The sequence below is a fragment of the Symsagittifera roscoffensis genome, chromosome 1 (genome assembly GCF_963678635.1).
Source record: "Symsagittifera roscoffensis chromosome 1, txSymRosc1.1, whole genome shotgun sequence".
Classification (NCBI taxonomy): domain Eukaryota; kingdom Metazoa; phylum Xenacoelomorpha; order Acoela; family Convolutidae; genus Symsagittifera; species Symsagittifera roscoffensis.
In genome coordinates, this window is record NC_087062.1 from 74469437 (window position 1) to 74495994 (window position 26558).

General features: G+C 34.5%; 2 protein-coding genes across 2 annotated transcripts; both read left to right on the forward strand.

Annotated features, from left to right (window-relative positions):
• The first annotated feature begins 866 nt into the window (after positions 1 to 866).
• On the forward strand, positions 867 to 15160 carry LOC134848781 (poly(U)-binding-splicing factor PUF60-like). Its single transcript, XM_063866295.1, has 4 exons — positions 867 to 1380; positions 1924 to 2685; positions 4750 to 5114; positions 14778 to 15160. The coding sequence occupies exons 1-4, from the start codon at positions 876 to 878 to the stop codon at positions 14946 to 14948; spliced, it is 1803 nt and encodes a 600-aa protein (XP_063722365.1). The 5' UTR covers positions 867 to 875; the 3' UTR covers positions 14949 to 15160.
• Positions 15161 to 15769: 609 nt separating this feature from the next.
• On the forward strand, positions 15770 to 19010 carry LOC134857021 (box C/D snoRNA protein 1-like). The gene is made up of 4 exons (XM_063873349.1): positions 15770 to 16096; positions 16389 to 16556; positions 17292 to 17413; positions 18520 to 19010. Exons 1-4 carry the CDS (start codon positions 15854 to 15856, stop codon positions 18899 to 18901), a joined length of 915 nt encoding a protein of 304 aa, XP_063729419.1. The 5' UTR covers positions 15770 to 15853; the 3' UTR covers positions 18902 to 19010.
• The last annotated feature ends 7548 nt before the right edge of the window (positions 19011 to 26558 follow it).

Here is a 26558-nt window from a genome sequence, read left to right on the forward strand (position 1 = left end):
GAGGCTGCAATTTTTTTTGGACTGCTTAAATAATCTTTGTTTGCGAGATAGCCATTTTTTATGATTTTTCATACCTTTTCAAAAACTAAATCTTTTCAAAATTTAACAACGTTAGTTCACAAAGTTTTGATGGGATGCTGCTGAAGCATTCTCAGGAAGTTTTTATAGACCCCAAACATGACTGCCCAACGCTTTTAAATTTCCTAGGTATGAATTCTGATTAATTTTTCATGATTTTTGAAAAAAAATTGACTTTTAAGTTCCAAATTTTTTTCTAAATTTGAAATTGTCCACGCATTCGTGGAGTGAAGTCAGGTTACTACCATCACTTACAGATTTGGCCTACACCCCAATTTTATAGCTCGAATTGTTCACTTTGCTGAAATTGAGGTTTTTTGTCTGATTTTTCAAAAGTTTTCATTGAACTATCATTTAAACTAAGAAAAAAGTCTGCTGTTTTAAATAAAAAAGAACTAAGTTCAACAAATGTCTCATTCATGAATTCAGTGATTTTGCCAATGAATTTGTTAAATATGGGGAGTTTATTTGAATGCTATCAGCTATTCTGAAATCCAGTATTTGAAACCCAGTAGCTTCAGAGATTTGACCACTTTAGTTTATAAACATTTCATTTAGAATTTTTTTGTTCATTTTTTTTAAAACGCGCCCGTCTCTTCTTATGATTGCATTCCTTTAGTTGTTTTTTTTTTCATTTATTTTGTATACAAGCTGTTTTCACGTTAAATGCCCTATTTGAAGCACCGGAGGTGCGTTACAAGCTGGTATACTTGATTTCATGCCAACGCTAATCCTTGCTTAATCGTATGAAGAAAAATTTTTCGACCAAAACGACCTACTGTTAGTTTTCAGAAGAAATGGATCTGGCAAGTTTGTCATCACACATTAGCCAACAACGTCAGAATGTGGAGTTAGAGAAAGCAAAACAATCGGTTACAGTTAAAACGGGCGTTTACTATGATACAAGTGGACAACGTCATACCACTAATGACCCTGGCATTCATTTTACGGAAGCCGATCAAGTTATTTTGCAGCTGGCTCAAACTGGCAAAGCAATACCCGGCTCTGGTGTTTTAGAACGTAAACCTCTCAGTGAATCACAGAAAACAGCCCTTTACAAAGCAAAAAAGTATGCAATTGAATTGAGTTTGAAAAATGTTATTATGAAACAGAGCATGGTTCATCAACAACAACGTGTTCAGAGTCTGCAACTCGCCGCAAACAAGGAGAGAGCCATGAGTCTCATGTGTCGAATCTACATTGGATCAGTCTACTATGAGGCAAACGAAGATGCAGTGTCTGGGATGTTCTCACCGTTTGGACCTCTTAAAAGTGTCTGCATGACTTGGGATAATGTTACAGGTATAAATCTCTGAACTTGTTTTCACTGGAAGTCTATCTTCTATAAATCAACTAGCCGTTTTAAACGGCGTTTCATTGCTACTATTATTTGTGCAGACTTTACCAATGTAGATTTAACACTACATAAACTGTCTATTCGAGCGGTCTTAATTGTCCTGTAAAATCAATGAGTATGATTGAAATAAGTACAGCAAGCATTAGTTATTCGAAATGAGTTACATAGAAGCCCTTTTAGTCGTGATTTGAGCTGCATCTTTTGCTTTGGACGGTTCCGATTCCTGAGTGAATGATTGCGACTGGAAATATTAGTCATATATATAGATCAACTGATTATTGTCATTCAATTCCACGCGAAATTCCTCAGAGAAAAACGAAAAGATAAAGGTTAACAAATTTGGCTGCTACTATAACATTCTATCCTACTTGCAAATCATCAGTCTATTCTTGTTGTGAAGAGACTTTAATTGCCTCAGTTTAGACCTACTTATGGACGAAGTTTTTTTTGGAATAATTTAATATTTAATTATGTTTTGTTTTTATTAGGTAGACATAAAGGTTTCTGTTTCCTTGAGTATGACATACCCGAAGCAGCACAACTCGCTCTTGAGCAGATGAACAATGCAATGTTGGGAGGGAGAACAATTAAGGTGGGCCGACCTTCCAATATGCCACAAGCTATGCCGATCATCGAGCAAATCATTGAGGAGTCTAAAAACTATAGCCGAATCTTCGTTTCCTCACTGCATCCCGCTCTGAATGAAAACGACGTCAGAAGTGTATTCGAGAGCTTCGGAAATATTGTGAATATAAATATGCCTCGAAAACTAGACGAAGATCACTGTCCGCATAAAGGATACGCCTTCATAGAGTACGACTCACATAAAGCATGCAATGACGCCATAGCAGGGATGAACATGTTCGATTTAGGAGGTCAATTGCTTAGAGTCGGTAAGGCGATTACTCCTCCGGACCCCCTACTGAGCTTCCTTGGCCCTGCAATTTTGACACCCGATGAGCAGTTGGCCCAGTCTATTAAAACTGCTCGTCAGGCCGCAGCTAACTATTGCGGTATTTCAGAAGCATTGCAAAGCCAACAATTTACAGTCATAGCTCAGGAATGTCTCGACGAAGTAGGAGTTGATCTTTCGGATCTGAACGACCTGGTTCCTCCAGGAATGTCCTTGAAGGTCATCAAGCAGCAAGAAAGAATGAAGGAAGAACAAGATATGGTTCCTGAGGTGGATACTGATGCTCTGCAGGACTTCGTGGTTCCTGACTTGACGACTGGCAACACCATTAACTACGGTTTGTCAATCTATCTATCTATACTATATTTAAATGTGAGTGACAGCTATCTCCCATGTTTAAGCCTAATAATTTTGCATGTTTAACGAAAGAATTTTTTCATCATATATAGCATATATTGCAATGCTTAAGAAAATTTTTCATTTAGTTTTTCACAAGGTCATTAATTTGTCAGTATTTGTTTTCGAGGCGAAATTAAGTCTGTCTGTCTGTATACCTGCTTTTTAAATTAATTTGATAATGTCTGTCTACCCGTCGCCTAATTTTTGAACTTCCATCTATTATCTATCTATCTATTATATATTTAAATGCGGGCTTCACTATCTCGCCATGTTTAAGCTTTTTCAACGTATTATTTTAGCATGTGTTGCAACCCCCAGGGTAATATGGGGGGTTGCGAATCTTGCCTCAAATTCCCACTTCTCAAGTCGTTGTAGTTTTCGAGATATGACGTTTTTTATGATTTTTTCAAAAATTTAGATTTTAAAAAAATCCAAAAAGTTGAATTTCAAGCCTGTAGTTGGATATTGTGAGAGTACTTTCTGGGGTTGCGAAGTTTGCCTTTGATTATGGCTATTCCAATCGTTGTAGTTTTCGAGATATGACGTTTTTTTTGGATTTTTTCAAAATTTTTCAGAAAAATTAGATCAAACAAAAATTTCACAAAACTTGAAATTACCATCTCTGTAGTGAGGCTCTGTCTGGGTACTCTCAGGAGTTAGGATTTTTGCCTCCCATTAGGACTGTGAATTTTGCCTCCAAATAGGACTGCTCAAAATCTTGCAGTTTTCGAGATATGACCTTTTTTGTGATTTAAAAAATATTTCATGAAAATTAATTTAATTTTTTTTGAAAGTTCGAAATTCCTAAGCTGTAGTTGGGGGGGGGGGGCTGTCAGAGTAATCTCAGGGGTCGTAAATTTGACCTCCAATTAAGAATACCCAAATCATTTTTGTATAAGAGATACGACGATTTTAGTGATTGTTTTTTTAAATTTTCGGAAAACTCAAAATTACAAAATAATTTGTTATTGTTACAGTAAAATTCCCAGCCCTGTAGTTGTGTACTTTCAAAGATTGCGAATTTTGCCATCAAAGAGAATTGCTCAAACTTTGGTAGTTTTCGAGTTGTGATTTTTTTCTGGTTTTCAATAAGGTGAAGTTTCTCAAAATTTGAATTGCCCAACATTGTGGTTGGGCACTGTAAGAGTATTCTCAGGAGTTGCAAATCTTGCGTCTAAATGGGACTGCTCAATTGCTTTCAGTTTTCCAGATGTGACGTTTCTTAATACATTATATACTTAGATATAAAAATGTCACAAATTTTAATGGTTTTTTCAAAATTTGAATTAAAAAATCGAACTAAAAATTTTACAAAATTTGAAGTTACTCTCAGGAGTTGTAAATCTTGCGTCCAAATGCGACTGCTCAAGTCATTTTAAATTTTTCGAAGAATTTGTATAAATTTTACCAAAGTTTTATGGTTCTTCAAAATTTGTATAAAAAACTTGAATAAAGAACTTTGCAAAATTTTTAATTACGAATCCTGTAATTGGGTGCTGTCAGATTACACTCAAAGAACAGTATTTTTTTGAGTTGTTGAAAATTCGAAGCACCGGAGGTGCGGTACACGCTAGTTGAATATTAGTTTTTGCTGCACACTCAATTACTTTTTGCTCCTATTAATCATGAACACATATAAATAAGAAGTTTAAATAGCACGGTTTCAAACGAAACTGGGATGTAAGCAGAACTTGCATCTGTAAGCAGAACCTCTATTGTAAGCGGATGTAACCAGAACCTCTACTAATTTCGATAAGAGTTTTCTGTAAAGACTGAAGCGGCTTTAAGATAATTTTATGTGATGATATCTGAAATTAAATTGTTTGCAATTTCAGTTGATCCAAATTTTCGTATTCGTGGTTGCTAGGCCACAGCTTTTGAATCATGTTAGTAGTAAGTTAAAAAAGCAACTTTTATCTGACGTATCCAGCGTTTTAAGGCTGTTATTCAAATAATTGCCTAATAAGTTCATTTTATGGCGATTCAATTCCTTGTTTTTTAGGGGAAACAGTTGTTCCCGTAATCACTGTACCTACACCTTCCGATCAGGCTCCTGATCCACAACAACCAATGCAGCAATACATTCCGCCTAAACAGGAGCTGATTCAGAAACAGCCTGAGCCGCAGCCAGAAATGGAAGCTGAGTTTTCGACGTCACTCAGTGCCCAGGAGGAGATAAGTATTTCGGGAGGGGGAGCCAGACAGCGGTTGATGCAGAAGCTAATGCGTGAGACCAGATCGAGAACTATAGTGTTACGTAATATGGTGACTGTGGATGAGATAGATGAGTACCTGGAGGATGAGATTACAGAGGAGTGTTCTAAATATGGCAAGGTGTCCAAGGTGCTGATATATCAAGAACAACAGGTATATATATATATATTTTTTTCAGTTTCAAAATCATTATGGCAAGCATTATCAAATCGAAATATAGACTTTTTCAGGCAAAGAATTAGCTCAACAAAATCACTTGCATCATTTGTAAAGTGTTATAATCACTGACACCGATACAATGGTACTTCCAGTAATATTGGAACCTGATCTAAACTACATTTTATGATTGGATAAATTAGATATTTTACCACTGTAAAGTATTTAATATTAACCAATCATGATCCATCTAACTAACAACCCACTTATTTGTAAGTGCTGAAATTACTTGTAATTTCAGCACCAGAGAGATTTGAATTTAACTTAGAAATTAGTTGACTCTCCAAGCGAACTTCAGCAGCCGCAATAAACCAGTATACCCTAGATCTATTGAGCCTAGCAGAGACTAGTTAAACAACCTGAGACTAGATAGTATAAGAGTAAGATTAGGATCGGTATTAGACTAAGAAGTTGCACGAATCTATCCGGCCGAAAATAAGATAGCGTGACGAGCAGACGGTGTACCCTATCCGAAATTACTCTATGAGTTAACCACCTCGGTTATAACTCATCTGGTGCAATAGGTCCCAGATATTGAAACCCCTGACAAATTTGCAGACTCTGAACCATCTCCATCCAATAATTTTCAAACCAACTCCTCAGTTTTTTCAAAACCCCCTTTTCAACCAATCCCGCCAAATAACCCACTCCCATCGATTTCTACACCCTCTTATGCTTCACAAGTCACCCCAACCTACTCTTCATTTCATTCAGACCGATCATCCAATTCTCCAGATACTCCCCAAATCTCCCAGGAACTAGATAATTTTATCACCCTACAACAACAACCCTTCCACCTTGAACATTCCACTATAAATCAGATTTCATCCACAATAGAATCATCAAACCCACCTACCCCTACACCCTCTTCAGCTTATACCGCATCATTAGCACCATCCTCCACATCCACCGAGTCATCAAATAGCACTAATAGAGCTTATCGCACTTTTAAAAGAAAATTCCCGAACCATCCATTTCCAACAAAACCAGGAACAGCCCGTGAATATATTAATCATCCAAATCACACTAACACGAAAGATTTTTTAGCCATCACCCTACCTTCATTTCCACAGTATACTTTAAACACCCCTAACGACACTAACAACACACGCAGTTTTGTAGATGAACACGTTTTAATGCCTACACTTCAATGGACATCATATTATCATTTTACTAACCCCCTTTGCCTACCTTTATCTAATACTCACATCGATATAGAAAGAAATAAAGATATGCTATATCGACTCACCACACCATTATCACATAGACAATTTACTTATATAGGATATAAAAAGTCACTAAAAACATACACTGCACCCCGAGCTAACGAATACACGCTAGAATATTACGATCACAACATCATCCGAACTAACCAAGACCAATTTTTAGATGATGACCGTTTCGCTAACCCACAAATCACAGAAAAATTTTTCATCAAAACACCTTATGTATTTACACTCAATATATTTGATCGCAAATTCGACCACATCATTTCTGAAGCACTAACCGACACACAAGCTTACGAAAGTTTTAAAGAAAAATTTCAATTATTTTCACTAACCTTTCATTTCCTTGCACCACATGAAAGAGATTTGCACTGCTCACACGACATTATGTTACGCACTAAACAAACCCACACATATACATATTATCGCTTCATACAAAATCACTTTGATCTACACACTCCATCAAGACAACCACACCACCGATTTCAATTTATTAACTCTAAGTACACTTCACCATTTTTTCTTAACTTCACATATTGCATCAAAGATACTAACCTTCACGGTATTCTTCGCAATTATGATCCCATAACCCAAATGTATATTTTTTGTCCCATCACGAAGACCTTCAACGCAGAAGAATCCAGACCCTTCCTTATCCCACATGAATTTGTTCAACAAATAGAAATCCCCATATTAGAATTCATCCACAACACTAAATATAACCACAAATTATATAAACTCATCCAAAACACACCTTATGATTTTGCAGTTGGCACTGAAGAAGTAAAAACCATTAAAGCACTTCAATTGCTTTGGCCACTGCTTCAAACTAAAAACATCATTCGCATATTAGCAAAGTTACTAACAAATTCCGACATAATCCACGACATCTTCCCCCACGGTTTTTTCCCCGACGACTAACAGGTAAGTATAAATTCTCATATTCTTAACTAATAAATTAAAATAAAACACTAACCATTCTTTATCCATGTTTTATTTAGATTTTTAGTCTTCATCTCACGATCATCTGCAAAATACACAAAAGAAAAATAAAAAATAGAAAACTTCTTCAAATTGTTCAAAACTGTAATAATCTTTTGCACCAGCTAAATTAAATAAAGTTCATACCAATGTAGTAATTTAATTTATAAATTATTTCCCTAAAAGCAGTAATTCTAATAATGATGAAAATTTGTAACTTAATTTTTCCCCAAAACTAGCAGTAAAATTGAAATTCTATGTAGCAAATTGATAAGACGAAAATGCAGTACTAACCTTTTGATATTTCCATTCACTCGCACAAAAATTCTATCCAAACTCGCACAGCTCGCCCACGAAGAATTGTTTAAATAATGAATTTCAGTTTCAAGCTTTCACACTCAACAACTCTAACACACGATAACAAGTTTCAAACTTTCCTTTAACCCGGTTGGAAAGGAATTATATACTAAACAAAACTAACCAACGCAGCTTACTAAACACCACAACACATAGAATAACAGCATGACTAAGAAAAGGAAACCAACGGTACCCAAACCGGATTAACCCAGTTTAAAACTGGATAATTTATTCTTTTGAAGACTATTATAAAGTCTAAGAAAGAAATAATAAAACACAACAAAGTCGAAAGACAAACCCATACCAAAAACAATTTGATTTTTGAAAAAAGGACACAACCAACGAAATATAAGAAAAACCACAATAAACCCAACATAAAACGTTATCACACAACAGGACCCCTCACAGAAACCGCACGAAATCATACTCCCACTCCTGGCCTAACCCACCAGAGAGGACGTCCTGAGCATGCTCTATAGCCGGCCTAACCCACCGCGCTACATCCACGCTTTGTGACCACACTTCTATTTTTAATAAGAGGTACTCAAGGGTGAGTAACTCTTCAAAATAACAGAACTAAAACAAAAAGCTTTTGTGAAAACAACTAACCAAAATTATAATTAAAACACCAAACTAATAAAATTTTTATAAAATGTAAATTATACCTTGCAGTATATAGATCAGCATACAACACCAAAGACGAACATCCAAAGACAAAATGACCCCACTACACTCGAAAAAGAATGGCCAACCACAATCAATATGCCGCCCACAATCACAACTCAAAGGATTTAGAGTACGACTTGACTTCGCAGAAAAGGACTTCATTGAACTAGACCAATGACCACCTCGATGTTCAAGTATACGTACAGATCCGAGTAACCAGGCATCCCCTCCACGCACAATCTCCACGCCATTCCCAGACAAGGTCAACCCAAAAGAAGTTCTCTACATGGAACAGAAAAACCTGACATAGCCAACCATTCTGAAATCAGATTTGAGTTTGTTGCGAAAACCCAGTCGTTGTCATGAGAAGACACAGCGATTGAACCTGGAACTTCTCTGACAAGAGAACCCAGAAGAATTATGATGTTCGCCAAAAACCAACGTCCATCATCCATCCTTTGAATTGCAGAAAGACTATTCTAAAAAACTCTGTAAAACCCGGATGGGTGGAACCTGATCTAAACTACATTTTATGATTGGATAAATTAGATATTTTACCACTGTAAAGTATTTAATATTAACCAATCATGATCCATCTAACTAACAACCCACTTATTTGTAAGTGCTGAAATTACTTGTAATTTCAGCACCAGAGAGATTTGAATTTAACTTAGAAATTAGTTGACTCTCCAAGCGAACTTCAGCAGCCGCAATAAACCAGTATACCCTAGATCTATTGAGCCTAGCAGAGACTAGTTAAACAACCTGAGACTAGATAGTATAAGAGTAAGATTAGGATCGGTATTAGACTAAGAACTTGCACGAATCTATCCGGCCGAAAATAAGATAGCGTGACGAGCAGACGGTGTACCCTATCCGAAATTACTCTATGAGTTAACCACCTCGGTTATAACTCAATATAATCACTTCTGACATGCTCTATATTTTTTGAAAACTCGATTTTAACTTCTGCCCACTTGTAACTATTGGTAAATGCTATATCAAGAGTTCTAACCAATCTATGTATTATTACACTAGTGAAGTTTAATGAGCATACTTAAATAGTGCGACTATTCTTTTTTCCAACATAAGTCGCAAATATTGGTGGCACGCACGTCTACGATTTTTTGTTAGCATGTGCGTTGACATTCGATTAGTAAAAGGTTAACACCGTTGATGCATTTTTAAATCATCAAATGAACCGAAAAAAGCGATTTAATATAAACAACAATGATAAAAAAATTTCAACCCAATATTTTTCGCAATTTTTTGAAATTCACATTTTTTACCTCAATTTGGCTTGTTGCTTTCTAATTTCTTACATGCAAAGTTATGGTGAATGCCTGCAGTTTGTTATATTACAAATAATTACATGCAAAATTGCGTCTATTCGTATTTGCTGCCACTTTTGCTGCATCGCATTGGCAATTAATTAGCAAATGTAGCTGCTTCGTTTGTGACTAGTGTTTGCTAATTGCTAAGCGTTCGTGGCCGAGAGGGCAGAGTGTGAGACCCCAATTGTCGAGATCGCAGGTTCGAAGCCAATACGTAGCAAAGTTATATTAATTCGAGGCTAATTTCTATTTTTTTTATTTTACTTTATAAAGCTGCCATTTTGTGTTCTGGCTAGTGTTTGCGACGCGCAGCTTTGAGCTTTGCCTCTGTGTTGTAGTTATTGTGTATCGAGTTTCGATATAGTTTTTTGCTGATGTCGAGTTTTTTCCTTCTAAATTTGTTTGTTCAAAATTTTCAGTAGACTTGTATCGTATTCGGAGTCGGCTTAATTTCTGTTGCCTTATTCACCTGTTCTGTTTCGGTATTATTTTTGAGACCGATAAGACAATAATTTTTTTAATTTAATTAAACTGAAATAATACTAACCATGAAAAAGAATTGTTTGTTCTTCAAAATGGTTACATCTTTCGAAATACTCTCCTGGTATGTTTGTTAATAGAGCTTTTGTTACCTTTGAGCTAAGACATATTGCAATCGGTTATTAGACTTTTTTCCGGTAAACAACTTTGTTCACAGGACTCATTGCCTTGAAGGACCCATGGCCTTTCGATCTGGACTCATTTCCTTATCTCTCTAGCAAATAAGTTGTCGCTAGAGATATTGTGCTTGATGGGGTTTTCAATATCTGTCCTGTTTGTAATTGAACCAACTATCGTTTTTAATTTTGTTATAATTTCATTTATTTGTTGTCACTTTTTTTGTGTCGTTCGACGAGTGAAAAAGTTTTGTTCTGTGTATGTGTTTTGAGGGTGAGGGGGATTTGAGAACTTTTAAGTTTACTTCGGCTGTTAGTAATTTCTTGTCTTCGTACTTTTTTTGCTGCCCAAATGTTTTTGGCTTGTTTTTTATCGGCTTACTGAGCTAATGTTGAGTCGTTCCACGTAAAACGTAGATTTTTGCTCACCTCTGGGTCGCACAAGTTGCTAAAATCTTTAGAGAAATTATCGATCTAATTTTTCATGATCATTTTTTTTGGCTGTTTTGTTTTTTCCCCTCTTTTTCGGTTTGATGGGTTTCGGCCTTTATTGTATCGGCCTATTGGCCACATTTTGCGTGTTTTGACGAGCGATGTTTTGTGCATAAGAGTGTTGAAGGTTGGAGGGGACTTAATAATTTTTTTTGTGTATTTAATGGAGGGAACTTAATGAGTATTTAAGTTTTGTGAATTGATTTCGGCATTGTTTTTATTTTTCCTTTTTTTGGCCTAATAAGTTTGGGCCTACATTTTTTTTGTGGCCTCATATTGCGTCGTTCGGCGAGCAAAGAAGTTTTTTTTCACTGTGTGTATTTTGAGGCTGAGGGGGGACTCAATAACTTTAAAGTAGTTTTTAATTTTTATCGACTTTTCTATTTTTTTTTCGGCCGAATAAGACTCGGCCTGTACTATATCGGCGGAGTGGCATCATATTGCGTCGTTCGATCGTTTATTCGATACAATGAAGAAAGTACAATGTGCAAAATCATTCACTGCATCAGGGTACCCCCACGGATAACTATTACAATTGAGGAACGACAAAGATCAGTTCATGCTAATTTAAAAAAATTGTCGATCAGCTGTACTTTATCAATAATGTAGTCTTTCTTAAAAATTTTTAGACAGTTTCTCATCAGAGTAAGTTTCAATGTTATCTGGAAGAAGCCTATTTGACATCAAAAAGCTGAAGCATTTCACAATTTTTTAAGAAAGAATTTTTCATCATTTTTGTTTTGCAGCGGTAAAAGGGAATCATTCCATTTGAGGTAGAACGTGTACTTCTTCGATAACAAAATTTATTAATTTTTAGATAGTCTAATGGAGAACTTTTCAGGTATTGGAAAATTGTCTCTTTGAACAATTGATTTAAATAGATTTCATGAACTGTTTCTAAACCAAGTTCATTAAATTTCTAAGTAATATGTTCAAATTTTCGTTAAAAGAAAATTGTTCGCAGTATCTTTTTCTGAAATTAATAAACTTTTTCCAGATTTGTTTTGATAGTACTACCATATATTAGAAGACCATATGATATTATTGGTAGCACATAAGCTAAATAAAACCTTAGTAACATTTATTTTGAAAATACACACCGGCCTTTGTACATGATCCCATTAAATCTTGCTAATTTTTTGCAGACAATAATAACATGCTCGTTAAATCTAAGTTGATGATCGATTTGAAATAACACCTAAATATTTGAAACATTTAGTAAAACTAACATTTTCACCTCCCAGTGTAAATTTTGTATCAAGACAAGGTTTACCATAAGGTAAAATTTTACATTTGTAGAGCTGATTGACAATTTTTTACGAATGCACCATTCATCTGTTTTCCCTAAATCATTCTTAAAATCATCGGATGTTCTCGACGTTGGGAAAGATGCAAGAATGGCAGTATCATCAGCAAAAAGGCTTATTTCAGTCTTTGTTACGATTTTGTTTATATCAATGAGATATAGTAAGAAAAAAAGTGGACCAAGAACAGATCCCTGGGGCACCCCACAATCTAATGGTTTTTTAGAGTATCTACCCTTCGTATTTTCTACGTATTGCTGTCTATTTGTTAAATAACTTTAAGAAATGAGATCATTAATTTGCCTCGAAAACCGTATGCATTTAATTTTTCCAAAAGAATTGAGTGGTCAACTGTGTCAAATGCCTTCTCCAAGTCTATGAAAAGTGCTAATCCCACATATTTTTGGTCTATTGTCTTTCTCATAAATTCAGTTACCCTTGCCAATGCATGGATGCAAGAATGTTTTTCACGAAAACCAAATTGCTCTGGTATAATAGTATTGTGTTTTTGAAGAAAGACAACATTCTTTTTTTAGTAACTTCTCAAAGGTTTTGCTGAAGAACGTCAGTAGGCTAATAGGTCGATAGTTGCTACCATTTTGTTTGCTTCCATCTTTGAAAATAGCAATAATTTTGGCAATTCTGCATGAGTCGGGAAAATAACACTATCAACACGTTTGTTGAAAATTTTCGACAAGAAAATAGAGATAACCGGTGCACACAGTTTAACCATTTTTGTTGAAAGCCCATCATGACCACAAGAAGATTTTGGTTTTTGGGGCAGTGATGATTTTGTTGATTTCGTGTCCATCAGTTTTTAAAATTACAAAACTAGAAGGATTTTTTGTTGTGTTGGGTTTTTTTTAAACCATTTTTGCATATAATGAGTCTCTTTTCTTGCACATTTTTATAATATCTGGGGTTATCCTCGTTTTCGATAACGCCTTGAAAATTTTCGGAAGGGAGAGAACCGATCGAATACTTCCAAACATGTGTTTGTCAAATCAATATCTTCTCCGCGATTCTTTTAATTTTTTGGTCAATAACAAACAAAAACTTCAAAACATTGTCTTCTTTTTGCAAAAATTTGGAACTTCGCCATTGAATATCCATAAACTGGGTGTCTTCTAAAAAAGTTGCTATAGGTGCAACTAAAGCATAATGATCGCTCAGTGATGTTTTCAGAAAATTCAGTGAAACTTTTCAGAAAATTCAGTGAAACATAATTTTTGTTGATTTGGGAATAATCAGGCACACAAAAGTCTCTTTGGCCACTGGTGGGGACATTATGACTTGCACTGTGCGAGCTAATATCATTTGCCATAAATACATCGACTTCTTTTTGATTTTCAACTGATTTCCATTTAGTATCACTATTTGGTATCTTGATTTGTACTTTGTTTTTATGCGTTGACGTCAAGAGATTTGTTTCTCGTCTACAATAGTTGAAAATATCCGTCCTTTTCAGCTAACCTTTCATTAACATGAACTTTACCCCCCGTCCACTCGTCCCATAAATCAAATCTTTTGTTACAAACCGCATCTCTTTGATGGTTATAAAAAACTTTGTAATAATTGGTCGATTTTTACCTTTTTTCCGGGCAGATAGTGGCACGCTGCGATATCCTGGGGCTCAATGAAAATTTGAACTGACCTTCAAATCCTCACAATGGAGTGTACTGGATACTCACCCCGTCAGATATTCCATGAAAAGTTAAACACATGTAAGATGAATACCTCTCCAATTTGGTAACTCGTTTTTCCAGTTCGTAGTCGTAATTGTCATTTAATAGCCTGTCATTTTCTTCCCGTAACCCGATAATCTCATTTTGTTGGGTATCAACTCGTATAATTAATTGTTCTAATAGAGATTGAATAGAATTTCCATTATTTAAATCGGTTGAAGAAAGCTTTTGCAATAAGGCCATTTTGAATTTTGAAGGCGAAAGATTTAGAAAGTTTGTTTAGCGAACGTAAAAAGAACAACGCGACCGTTTCTCAGCTAAACATTCTCTCTCCGGTGTGCGAAAAAAAGTTTTTTTTATGTGTGTGAGTTTTGAGGGTGAGGGTGACTTAAAAGAGTTTCCTCTAAATGTTTTAGGCTTTGTTATTGCTCATTAATTTTTTTGATGCGAATTTCACATATTTTTGTCTTGTTTTCTGTTTCAAAACTAGCCCTATTCATTTTGATAGATCTAGTTTTTTCGAGTTTGTCGACCTGACTGCTTTTTTGTTCTATCGCAACTGGTGCGAAGCTTAGCTTCGCCTCTGTGTGAATCATGAGCGTTAGTGAGTTACCAGATCGTAAAATCGTATTTCTGTAATATTTCGATTAAAAACTGATTTTGACCGCTTCTTGTGCAGTAAATGTTTAAGCTGTAATTGTGGCACATGTTTTTGTATCTATAAAATGTTGATTTCTAGTAGCTTATACTATTCATAAAAAAGTTGTTTCTAGGATTAAGTAGGGAGATATATCTTTTGGAGTTATGTTTGATAATAGTTATGTTTCAATGTATAGAAAATTCGCCCATTGTTAATTCTCATGCTCTAATTTTTTTTCAAAGTGTGTGCGTAATTTCAGGGGGTTGAGGACGATGCGCCTACAATTGTGAAAATATTCGTCTCCTTTACTGAGCCTTCGGGAGCTGAGTCAGCTGTTCAAGCGATGAACGGGCGCTACTTTGCAGGCAGACCGATTATTGCTCAAATATACGACCAGGGAAGATTCGACTACGAAGATTTATCTGGATAGAAAAATACCGTTCCTTATCTTGTATGGAATTATGTATTCCATAACTCACCCCAAGAAAGTTGAGCGAAAAAAGCGCTTCATCTAGCTAGAGAAAACTCGTCGATGTTGGTAATGAAACGTGTTCTTATGCGTATCGTGTCTCTCTTGAATTTATTGTTCAGTTGTTTATAAAAGACCGATTGATTTCACCTTAATTTAACTTTTTTATTTTTTTTTGTACTCAGTAGAACTGAAATGAGATTACTTTTTATTGAAATACTAACATGAGTTGAAATCAGAGCTGTGCTTAAAATGAATCGACTTTTGAGTATATTAATTATATTTGCGACAGCAAATGTCTTGTAATCGGGAACTGAACTTCTTTTCCTGTATACCATCTTTCTTACAAGATATTGAGTTTGCTTCGTTATTACTCTAGCAACCTTTGGGGAGCGTTAGTGTTATAGTACGACTATTTTTTTAAAAACTTAAGTCGCAAATATTGGTGGCAGGCACCTTAACTGCTTTTTGATAGAATGTGCTTTGACATTCGAAGGATTATTTTCTAAAATTTAAGGATGCGACGATATTATAAATGAGGTACATTAGTATGATCTTGTTTCATAGTATGGTACAGACATCTTTTAATGAGAATTTCCTTGTAGTCAAAAATTTTGCAAAAATCTATGCAATGGTTTATAGAGCAATCGAAGCAATAGTTTAAAGAGAAGTGGACTTAATGCGAACTAATTCTTCTCAAAGTGTAATCAAAATGGTTTTTCCTAGGATTGTTTCTTTAAGATAAGAGCAATATTACTTGTTAATAAGGGTCATTGTTTTTTTTTTAGTTTGGATGACGTTTCTTTTCTTGTGCTTTCAGATGTTTTGAGGTTTTGTTTTCGTCAGTTTTGGCAAATCAGTGTAAAATGCCGGCTGTTTCACAATCTTTCTGCTCCACCTGTGGAGAATCGCATGCCAAATACAGATGTCCAGGATGCAAGAACCCTTCATGCAGTCTGACTTGTGTCCAAAAACACAAGGAGAAACTCGTCTGTGATGGCAAGCGCCCAATTGCTCATTTCATTGCTACAAATGAGTTCAACCAGTCAGATTTGCTAAGCGATTATCGCTTTCTAGAACAGGTCGAGCGAAGTTTGTACGGCAAAAAGGTGAAACATTCATTGTCGCTCTGCAATCAAAATCTTAAGTTTCATGACTAAGGCAAGGTTTATCTGCTCAGCTTGGAATGCTTTCTAAATTATTGGAAACATTTTAAAAGCCTTACCGTTTTGATTATAAATTGTCTCAAAAAAGTTTTTTTTTTGTGTAGCAATAAGCATTTTGAGCTTGACACCAATCCTACTGACTTGAAGCTCATTTTTATTTGGCTGTGCAACCATCCTAGGTTTTATTTTTTGGAAATTGAATTGATGAACAGAATATACTGTTTGTCTTGTTTAGTATAACCGCATAGTGCACTCTAACCAGATGTATCCGGTAGTGGTGGACTATCTGAGACGAGGGGCGTTTAAAAGAGGAATCAAACTGAAGTTCCTCTCTCTGGGCATGCAGAAACGACACACCAACTCCTCAATGTTTAACCGCAGAAGCGACTCTCTCAATTGGAAGGTACTATACAAGTACAGCAGCTATTTCGATCGAAATTTTTCTTTATTTCAATTTAAACCATAATTCAGTTCGTCAAACTTAAGCGAGAAAAATTAAACGCTCTTCCCTCTAAATTAGTCTAAAAGACTAGTTAGCGTAATTTTTTTTTTCGCAGCATTAGGATAAAGAATCGAAGTGTTTCACTGCTGCTCGAATCTCGCCAAAGGAATTTAATATTTCACCTCATTAGTCGGTTGCTCTGCAAGAAGCTCAGAATGGTGCAACTCCGATATAATTTGCGAAAACTGTTAAGAAATTCCTTGCTACATATTTTTCTAATGATTTTTTCTTAACTCCTCTGATCTTTATAGCCGACTACATAATATCTTAGAATCGATCTTTACATGCATCGGAAGTCTCGGAAAATGCAAATCATGGATTTTAGTGGAGTGGGAAAAAACCAGTAAAAAACCCTGAGACTCGAGCTGCTATGAAACTATCTCTTATCTCTTTTGAAGAATAAGTCATTGGGAAATTTTTTTTTTGGATTTCGTAAAAATTGCGGCTTATATTATATCGCCGTTGTGATCTCATGTCATGTTTGTGTTGTATATCAAGTGGTGTGAAGCTACGTTTAATGTAGCCAATTTTTTTGCAAATTAAAACAGGTTTTTATCATTAAATGCTATTTTCACCGCAACCGGCTGGTATTGTTAATGTTTAACACTGGTGTTATAAACAAAAGTTGTTTGTTAGATCGACTGGCAGTTTCCTCTTTCGGATGTGACATACACGGACAAACTGGTGGATGACAAACGAGTGATCCAATCTGCCTTGGATGCATACCTTTCACTGGACCAATCAACTGATGCTATAAGGTGAGTGTAAATGTTCCCATAGATGTTGACCAATTTTTTGTTTGATAATAAAGACTAAAGTTTGAGCTTGAGCGCTAGTAAGTGTAATTTGATGTGAAATTTGACTAAGATTTGAAATAATTTTGAAGTCTCCGTGTTTTAGTTCGAATAGTTTTCGGCATGATGAAAATTGAAATCCCACTGAAAAAAATGTAGTTCAAAATTTTTGTTGAAAATAATGCTAATTTTTAATTAGCATTCAAGTCGACTTCATAATAATCAGTTTTTTCTATTTCTGGGTTTATTTACTCTTTTCCAGCAATTGGTGGTTTGGTAAATTATTTCTTTTTTTTCTGCATCTCGAGTGCTGTGTATCTCAGGCTTAGTTTGGTTACGTTTTAATGAACGAAGTGACTTTCCTTTATGTAGAGTGTTTTTTTTTGTATTTTGGGAAAAATTCTATAAGTTTGTTCACGCTCAATTTTATAGTTCGGTGGTTTGACAATTGCGTTTTTGAGTTAATTAAGTTTCTCGAACTTGGAAAGCTCTACAGCGATAGTTGTTATTTGAAAGGCGAAAGAAAAACGCTGATTTTTAAAATTTCCTTGAATTGTTGTTCCGACCATTTGAAAAATGGGGAGGAACTTTGTATTCGGGTGTTTTAAATTTTAGTCTTTTTTTTTTGTTTTCCATGCAAAATCAGCTACTACAAATAATCATCGGAAAGAGTTGAGTGATATATCATATTAATGCCCTCACAGTCGTGATTTGAACAACAATAAAAAATCTCCAAAATTTTTTCAAAGTCGAGTAAAACCGGTTTGATTTTTTTTGGTTTTTCGTCTTGATTCGAGCGAATTAAGCTAGCGAACAGGCTTACAATAGCTTTTTTTAATGGCTTAAAAGCTTACAATAGCTTAATTTAAACGTAATAACGTAGTTTTACTTGACTAAATTTTTTAAAGCATTTTAGCGCCTTTTTGAATCAAAAACTTCAAAAAACTGCAAAAAAAATTTGAACTGGCTATAGTTGTATTTGATTAATTTTTGTTCTACTCATCCGAAAGTTTTCAATGTGACTGCTATAACTGGCTGTTTAATTATTGTTCAGGTATCTTTTTGTTTAGACAATCACTGAAGAAATACTTTATGAACCTGGATCAGATTCGAGTTGTGATGTCCAATGAGTTAGTTGGTTCGCAGAAGCGTTATTTTGTTGTCGACACGTCAAAAACACTCGGCGATTTTCTTGTTGGAAAAACTATAGTGGAGTATCCTACTTTTATTGTAACACTTCAGCCGTTCTTGAACAGATACAAACTGATTCCCAAAGAAGAAGAAGACGCTTTGACGTTAGAGATGCGTGAACGACGCTTGAACAAATTTTTCAATTATCAGGACCGAAATAACTCAAACAGCCATTCTTCGACCAACCAAGTCAGTTCCAGAAATGAAAGGTCGAGTGAAAAAATTGATCAAAGTAAGAGTTACCAAATTGACCAAAACTGATAAACTGTTTCGAGTTTGCTGATTTATCATTTCAATTAAGTCTGATTCTTGCATCAAAAGACACTTGTATCAAAAAGCTTTGTTCAGAAATTGAAGTTTGCTGATGTGATTGTTTTCATCTCGTGGAAGATCCGCTGCAAAATTTAAAAAAAGACGTTTTATTAAATTGTTTCTAATAGTTTCGTATAATAGCTAGCTTAAAGATTTAGTTCAACGCCAATTATTCAATCAAAAAAGTTCAAACTTAAATTTTATGTTAGACACCAAGGGAAAACTTTTTGGTCGCTGCCGCCAAGCTGTTGTATCTAAATATTCGAGACACTGCATTTTCGACATTACCACAAGGTTATTTAGTGTCAAAGAGTGAAGTCAAGACGCATAGTTGTTTTTATCTTGTTTTTCACGAAAAATTTTGTTTTGTTTTTAGAAGTTGCTCTCGCTCACGCTCGACTTTGAATTTCTTAAATTGAATCCAATTCATTTATCAATGGAAAGCAAATAACGCTCTCAATTTACGAAAGTGCAATTGACGCAAAAATGAGAATGAATTTTAAGTGTCATTGAACATAGTGAAGACACATATATGTTGCCTAGGTTTTTTTCAGGAAAAGTCTTGAAATTTTTTCACGCAAAATTTAGTGCGGTTTGGTTTGACTTTTGATTTATTTAGTTTAGTTCATAGTCGTTGGCGGAAAGAAAGACAAATAAAGCTCTCCGATTAAGAAAGAGGAAATGGTGCAAAAAGAACGAAGGCGGTCTAGTTTAAAAAGTAGATAGTGATTTTAAGATTTCCCAGCGGAGTAAAAAGTTTACCTATGATCCAGTTTTCTCACTGGGTAGGCTAAAACAAACTGGTCATTATTTCTTCAACTGTCTATGATGGCTACGTTTAATTTGGAAAGTGGATTTTAAATTTAAAATTACACTTGAATAAAAAAATTATCTACTTAACTAATGTTCTCAAGTTCGGTTAGTGCTATGAAAACAGTGTCCATCAAAAAAGATTCTCGAAGTTTAAAGAATTTTAACCTGCGATGTATTTTGCTTATTCGAAATTCAGAAATTGAGAAATTTTTAAAAAGAAGTATCCTTTATTTGGTTTCCTTGTTCATTTACTTTTTAGATTTTTCTGATCGTTAGGTTTTAAATTTTTTTCAGACATTCTATATTACTGTAAATTGGGTAATCGCTCTATGAAAGTCATAAAACTTCCAAATGTCAAACCCTAATTTTCTCTTGTTTTTTAGAGAATTCGTTGGGTATAATTTTTCTGGTCGATAATTTTGATTCGGTTGGGTTTCGATTAGTGTTTTATTTGATCAATGAGTGTTATTGTTTTTTTTTCTTCATTTCTTAGCGTTTTGTTAGCGGCTGGCACTTTTGCCTTCCAAATTGATCATAAAGAAAAGTCTTAAAGGATTAGTTTGTTTTTGTCCTCTAATTTTTTTGAAGCTTATATTGGCTTAACCTATTGACAGCTTTTGATCAATTTTCTCATCGAAAATGAATATTCCAACATTGTAAAATTAAGTATATTTTTTAATGCAAATTTGTGCGCATGATTGTTTCTCTTCCAGTTGTTACCGATTAAACTGCTTCTTATTCTCGTGTAATCACTAGCCTTGCGTATTTGGTATAGTGGTAAAGTAAGCGCCTTTGAAGTTAGTCTAAGATCGGTTCGAATCCCGGTCGATTGTTTCATTTTGATATCAGAGAACTTTTTTTTCTGGGAAATTTGAATGGTCGAACTATTGTTTGTCTGCTTTTTTTGCTCGGCTTACTTTCGAAAGAGTGGACTGTCCTGAAAAATCACAGAGTTTTCGCTATTTGTGAGTGCTAGATTATTTAAATTTTTTGAAATAAATTTAAGTATTTTTCATGATTTTTCTAATTGTTGTTTTTTTTTTGCTTTAAATGTTCTTCGGCTTGAAGGATTATAGCGTTTGTTAAATTGGTTTAGTTGCCTGATTCAGCTAATGGGTCTTTCAAAGAATGAAAATATACTTGGATTATTTTTGGTGTAATGGGAGACCTAAGAATTATTTTTTTAAAAAAGTTTTTTGGTTTTTTCCCCGGCTCAACGGACGTCTACCCTTGTCTGCCTTATTACTGATTGTTGAATTTTTATCTCAGTTCTTATTTAACGCTGAGTATTGCGTTTTTTTTTGGTCGCGTGTGATGCAAAGCTCGTCTTCGCTTCTGGTTTTAATATGTTGTAAAGTTCTGAAACCTAATGAGCCTTAGATTAATTTGAAAATTTGGTCTATAATAAATGAAACAACTTATTTAATGCATTGGCTAATTTGTCTTTTAACTCTAGCATCAGCTTAGTGTGTTGTTACGAAACTTCTTTTTTTTTCTAACCTAACTCGTAAATAAAAATGTTCATAAAAAGTGTTCACTTATTTGGATGTTTGACTGTAACGTTGGAAATTGCAAAGCATGTGTTTTCTGCTTTATTTGTGGCTAGTGTTTTATATTCTATCTTCTATCGACTTTTAAGCTTCCGTGGCTAGTGTGTGTGATTCTAACTGTTATGATCGCAGGTTCGAATCTCAGACGTAGACGAATTGTTGCTAATTCGAGGCTTATTTATAATTTTTCTTATGAAACTTCATAAATCTGCACGTATCCTGTTCTCGCTAGTGTTTGAGAAGCAAAGCTTTGCCTGTGTGTATATTTTCGATTACGTATTAGCGACAAAAGCCAGCAAAGCGGAGATATATCTCAATGTGTGAAAAAAGTTTGATTATTTTTATTTCTGTTTTGCTTCAGTTGTGATTTTAGCAGTTCTCTGGTTGATCGTTTAAAAAAAAAATCAGGTCTCCAAGTGGTTATTAATTTGTTTTCTTATAACTATCAATCAATCGGTTTTCTTATAACGATCAATCAGAAGTCTCAGTTGGGATGGAGAAATTTGTAATTTTATTTTGATTTTTTTCTGAGAGTTTTCCTCACTCGAGTGATAGATACTGATAGATAATTTTTATTTCACTTAATCCTTCTTTGGTCACAAAAAAGTATTCTTGGAAGCTTGAAATCGTTTTCTTGGAACTGGGTGTTTCAATACCTAAATTTGCTTCTAAATGTTTTCATATATATGACTGCATTTATATTGCATATATATGACTGCTCTAATAATTTCATCGATAGTTTCTTTAAACGCTGCTTTGGATTTGATATTGTTTTGTTTCATACCAATATTGCATTAATTACATGATTCTCTATGCGTTATCACAAATGAATAACGACAAAACCACTCAAAATTTGGCTTATGATAATTTCAATTTTTTGCCAGGACCTCTTTGTTTTCAGCTGAAAATATTCGGTTTCAAATAGTTTGTTGGCCTATCGCTTGTCTGATTATAGTCAGCCGATCTGTTTTGTCGGCCTATCTGATTTACTACTGTAATGAGAAATTTACTAACCCTGACTTAGTTTGTTTTCCTTTTTTGTTTTTTTTTGCTTGAAAGATTCTTTCAGCGTTAATGATTTGGGCCTATGTTTTATCGCCTTGATTTATGTTATGATATATTTTTCGATTTCTGTTTTATCGTCTTGATTTTGGGAAACAAAATTGTTTTTTCCCTATTTTTCTAAAACACAAATGGAAAAAATTAGGATTTTAAAACTTTATTGCTCAAAAATTTTCATTACCCTTAATTTTCTTTTTGGCCCAACAAGAGTTAACTCATGTTTTGTTGGCTTATTTGGCGCTCGATAAGTTTTTATCATTTTTTTCTTAAAGCCAGAAAATTTATTGCTGCGCGTGTTTTTTTCCAAATTGAGCAACATTTGATACGAAATTATGAATTTTTTTGTGATTTTTTTGACTCGTTTGCGTCTGTTGGATTTTTTCTGCTAACTCCGCTTGGATTTTGTATGATTTATTTCATTACGCTTGTGATTAATAAGCGTTATCAAATCAGAAAATTGCTTTTTTTTTTCGGGTTTACAAATTGTTAACAGAATCACTTGTATCTTGGTTGATAATGTATTTAGTTTTTGTTAGTCTCCAGCAATAAGCTTGAAGTCGAAGAATAAGCCTGGGACGGTAAGTTAGTGGGTTCGAATCTGATCAGGAACTTTTTTCAAGTTGGAAATAATCCTTTCCAAAAAATGTCGACCTATTGTTTGTGTGCTTAGGTTTTATCGGCTTAGATGCCACATCCTAAATTGATTTTTTCTATACGCTATTTTCAATGTAGTTATTTAAATGCTTTGAATTACTCCTGCAATTTGTAGTTTTACGAGTCTTGAATTTTTATATTTTGCTTTTTTCGCTTAAACGTTTTATTCGACCTAAATGATTTCGACTTTTATTTTATCGTCTTAGAGACCTAGTTTGGGCTAGTTTCATTTATGCTTCGAACAAAATGCTAAATTTTTTAGAATAGAATGTATAGTTCAAAGTTTTTCAAGACAACAATTATATTTTCCGTTCTACGGGAATTTATTCAAGTTTTGTCGTTTCAGTTGCCGCTTGTTATTTATTTTTGAATGTTTATAAATCACCGTCGATGTTTTATGGACGTGTTTTCCGCAAATAGAACCTGGTTACACGACAACATTTTGAATTTTTGAGATAGATTTTTGAAGGATTTTTCAATTTTTTTGGACTATGTGGCTTTCTTTTCCTGTCTGCTAATTATAAATTCAAATTCAGCCAACCATCCCGCTCATCTGCCGTAGAGGTAAAACATCTGCTTGAAATAGCAAAGACGTGTTATTTGAATCGACGGGGGCCTGTTTATTGCTAAAAACGTGATAATTTAAACTCTTGGAAGGCATTTCGGAGTCCGTTAGTTTTTCCACTTTAAATCATGGATCGAATAAATGGCTTTTCGGCTGAGCGATGTGTCATTCTAAAGCTTCTAAAACGTTATTTAGAATAACTATAAATTTTTTGAACCTGATAAACTGGAAAACCTCCGATCTGCTATATTACTTTCTCCATTATGACAAACTGTGTGAATCACTAGCGCTTCAGTTTATTTGTTAGATTTTTAAGTGTTAATTACACAAGCAAATGTCTTGATTTAAGTACCAGTTCTTTTTCCACATATTTAAGTGTTCAATTTCATATCCGTATACTGTTCAATGTCTAATTGGCCAACGATTAGGAGCATGCATTTTATCCGATTTATTAAAGTTTAAAATTTGTCTAAAATTTTTAGAATAGCAAGGTGGATGTATCAGTGAAGAAGGCAAATTGCTGATAATTATGAGGACCGTTGTTCGAATGCTGTAGTCTGGTAATTTTTTGTTAGAAAGTTTATTTTATTTACAGACTTCTAGCATTTTGAAAGTCAAGAGTTTCGGTTTCTTGCTCGATTTCTCAAAGTCCTTCTTCTTCTCTTCGAAAGAAACTGGGTTTTCACTTATTTTGGTCATTGGTTTCCAGAGAAAGTCTTAAACATTGTTCATACTCGTTTCATACTACTTTTGTTTTTCGGTTCATCGTACTGATGAAAGGCAATTTGGTCTCCTCTGCATCCAAAGTCTGAATGGCACAAGTTAAAGAACGCACTTGACTTTTAGTTTCATGAGTTCTTTTTCGATATAAAATTTCACGGTAGATTAAAAGAATAGCCTATTATCAGTTTTTTATATTTGGTCAGTTTGTCTATAAAGTCATTCAAAGGGTCAAAAAAAGAGTCAAATAGGGCAATGGGCTCGAACGGCATAAAACACCGCCTTATTTTTGATTAAAGTTTCAGAATTTGTAGCATGTTTTTTTTTGTTTTTTTACTGAGGTCATTTACTTTTCTATTCTTCTAATGACTGTGTTAGACTTCAAACTTAATTTAAGTAACATCAGCAATGGGCAACATTATAACATTCCTTTGTTAAATATTCCTCTCATGGGAAGGAGCTATGACCGAGGATGTTTTTTTTTTCACGCAGTCTCTGTATCTCAAAGAGCACATTGGATATCTAGTGTGAGGTTACATTGGTCTCTTTTCGGCATTCATTCAATTTTCGAAAAAGTTGTGTTCGAAAAGCATTTCCTCGGAAGAGAAAAACTGGTTGGAGTTTTTGCTATTCAGACTGAAATTTAGCGAAGATGGATGAAACTAAATCTTCCTTTTGAAGACAAAAAATTATGTTTGTCGATTTATGACTGATGTTGTAGTCTCTGTCAAAGCACGTCATTTCTGCAGGTTAATTATTTGTTTTTAACAAATCTGATTGAGAAGTTCTTATGTTTTAAGAAATAATAGATGTGGTCAGCACACTTTGATCTAATTATTGTTTCTTTTTCAGGATCAAGCTAATATTTTCCACCTCAAAGTGACCCAAAATCTCTGTGGAACGGTAATCATTTTGAGAATTAATTATGTGTGAAATATGCATTTCAAACAATCGCTCAGAAAATGTTCCGTTTTTTTTTATTATAGAATAGCTAATGTATACTGTCAGTTACGCAAATGATTTTTCTAATTATTTTTTGATTTAATTTTTTATTACACTTGCGATTAGCAAGCGTTATCAAACTAGAGTATAGACTTTTTTTCGGTTTAACAACTTGCTAAACAGAATCACGTGTATGGAGTGCGGTCTGTATTTAGACAACCGCGTATTAATACTCGTCAGTGTTTAGAAAAATACTGTATGATCCAATCAGAATCGAGATTATTTATTAATTTCTTCCTTGTCTGGATTCTGATTGGAAGTGTCTGAATACGCGTTTGTCTAAATACTGCTATGTAACCCACTTGTATCTTTTTTCATTGAGTTCAAACTTCTAGGCGGTCCCGGCCAACTTAGCCTGGAGGAAACGAATATGCCTGGGACGGCAAAGGTCCTGGGTTCAAATCTGACCGGGACCTGTTTTTTTTTCAAACTGGAAATATTCTGTTTCAAATGAAATTGTCGGCCAATTATTTGTCTGGTTATCTGTTGTCGGCTTAGTTGTTACATCTTGAAATCATTTTTTTGCTGTGCGCATTTTGCTTTAATGTTGCTTGATTTACTTCTACAATTTAAAATTTTACTTACCTTGATTTCGTATTTCCTTTGTTTTTTTGTTTCGCTTAAAAAATTTCCTCGGTCCATTTCTTTTCGGGATGGGCTAGTTTCATTTATGCTTCGTTCAGGATCGAACAAAATGCTAAATGTTTTAGAATAGAATGTATAGTTCAAAGTTTTTCAATACAACAATTATTTTTTCCTTCTACCTATTTTCGAGTCGTTTCATGGGAAACACAATTTGAACATTCCCCTCCGCTCTTTTCATGTTTATATTATGGAAAACTTCTACTGATTTTCAAAAAAAAGGGTATTATTGAAAGACTGGCTACTCCCCTGTGTGCATGTGCACTCCCCTAGAGTCTCGTTTCACTTAAGCCCTCTGTCTACAGCCTTCGAAAAAGTCTGTGGGAGGATATTTGACCCATATCTTTTTGATTTTATTGTTGTCTCAAAAAATACCTTTCTCAAATCTGAGTTTTGGTGTCAATGAATAAAATGGTATCAAAAAATTCTCTGCATGAATGGCTACGCCCAAATTTTCCTACACATAAAGTTATGGCCCTCGGAATAGTCAAATTTTTGATTTTTGACCATTTTTTGAATCTCTTCGAATAATCTCGAAAACTTCTATGCCATATTTGAGGTTATGGGCTCATTTCGAAGAGGTTGTGCGAAGCTCATT

Excerpts from the sequence above, each read along its gene's own strand:
- LOC134848781 (XM_063866295.1), top strand. The coding sequence starts at position 876 with ATGGATCTGGCAAGTTTGTCATCACACATTAGCCAACAACGTCAGAAT. Across the intron at positions 1,381-1,923 it reads GACTTGGGATAATGTTACAG|GTAGACATAAAGGTTTCTGT; the intron begins GTATAAATCTCT and ends TGTTTTTATTAG. Across the intron at positions 5,115-14,777 it reads TGATATATCAAGAACAACAG|GGGGTTGAGGACGATGCGCC; the intron begins GTATATATATAT and ends GCGTAATTTCAG.
- LOC134857021 (XM_063873349.1), top strand. The coding sequence starts at position 15,854 with ATGCCGGCTGTTTCACAATCTTTCTGCTCCACCTGTGGAGAATCGCAT. Across the intron at positions 16,097-16,388 it reads GAAGTTTGTACGGCAAAAAG|TATAACCGCATAGTGCACTC; the intron begins GTGAAACATTCA and ends TGTCTTGTTTAG. Across the intron at positions 16,557-17,291 it reads GCGACTCTCTCAATTGGAAG|ATCGACTGGCAGTTTCCTCT; the intron begins GTACTATACAAG and ends GTTGTTTGTTAG.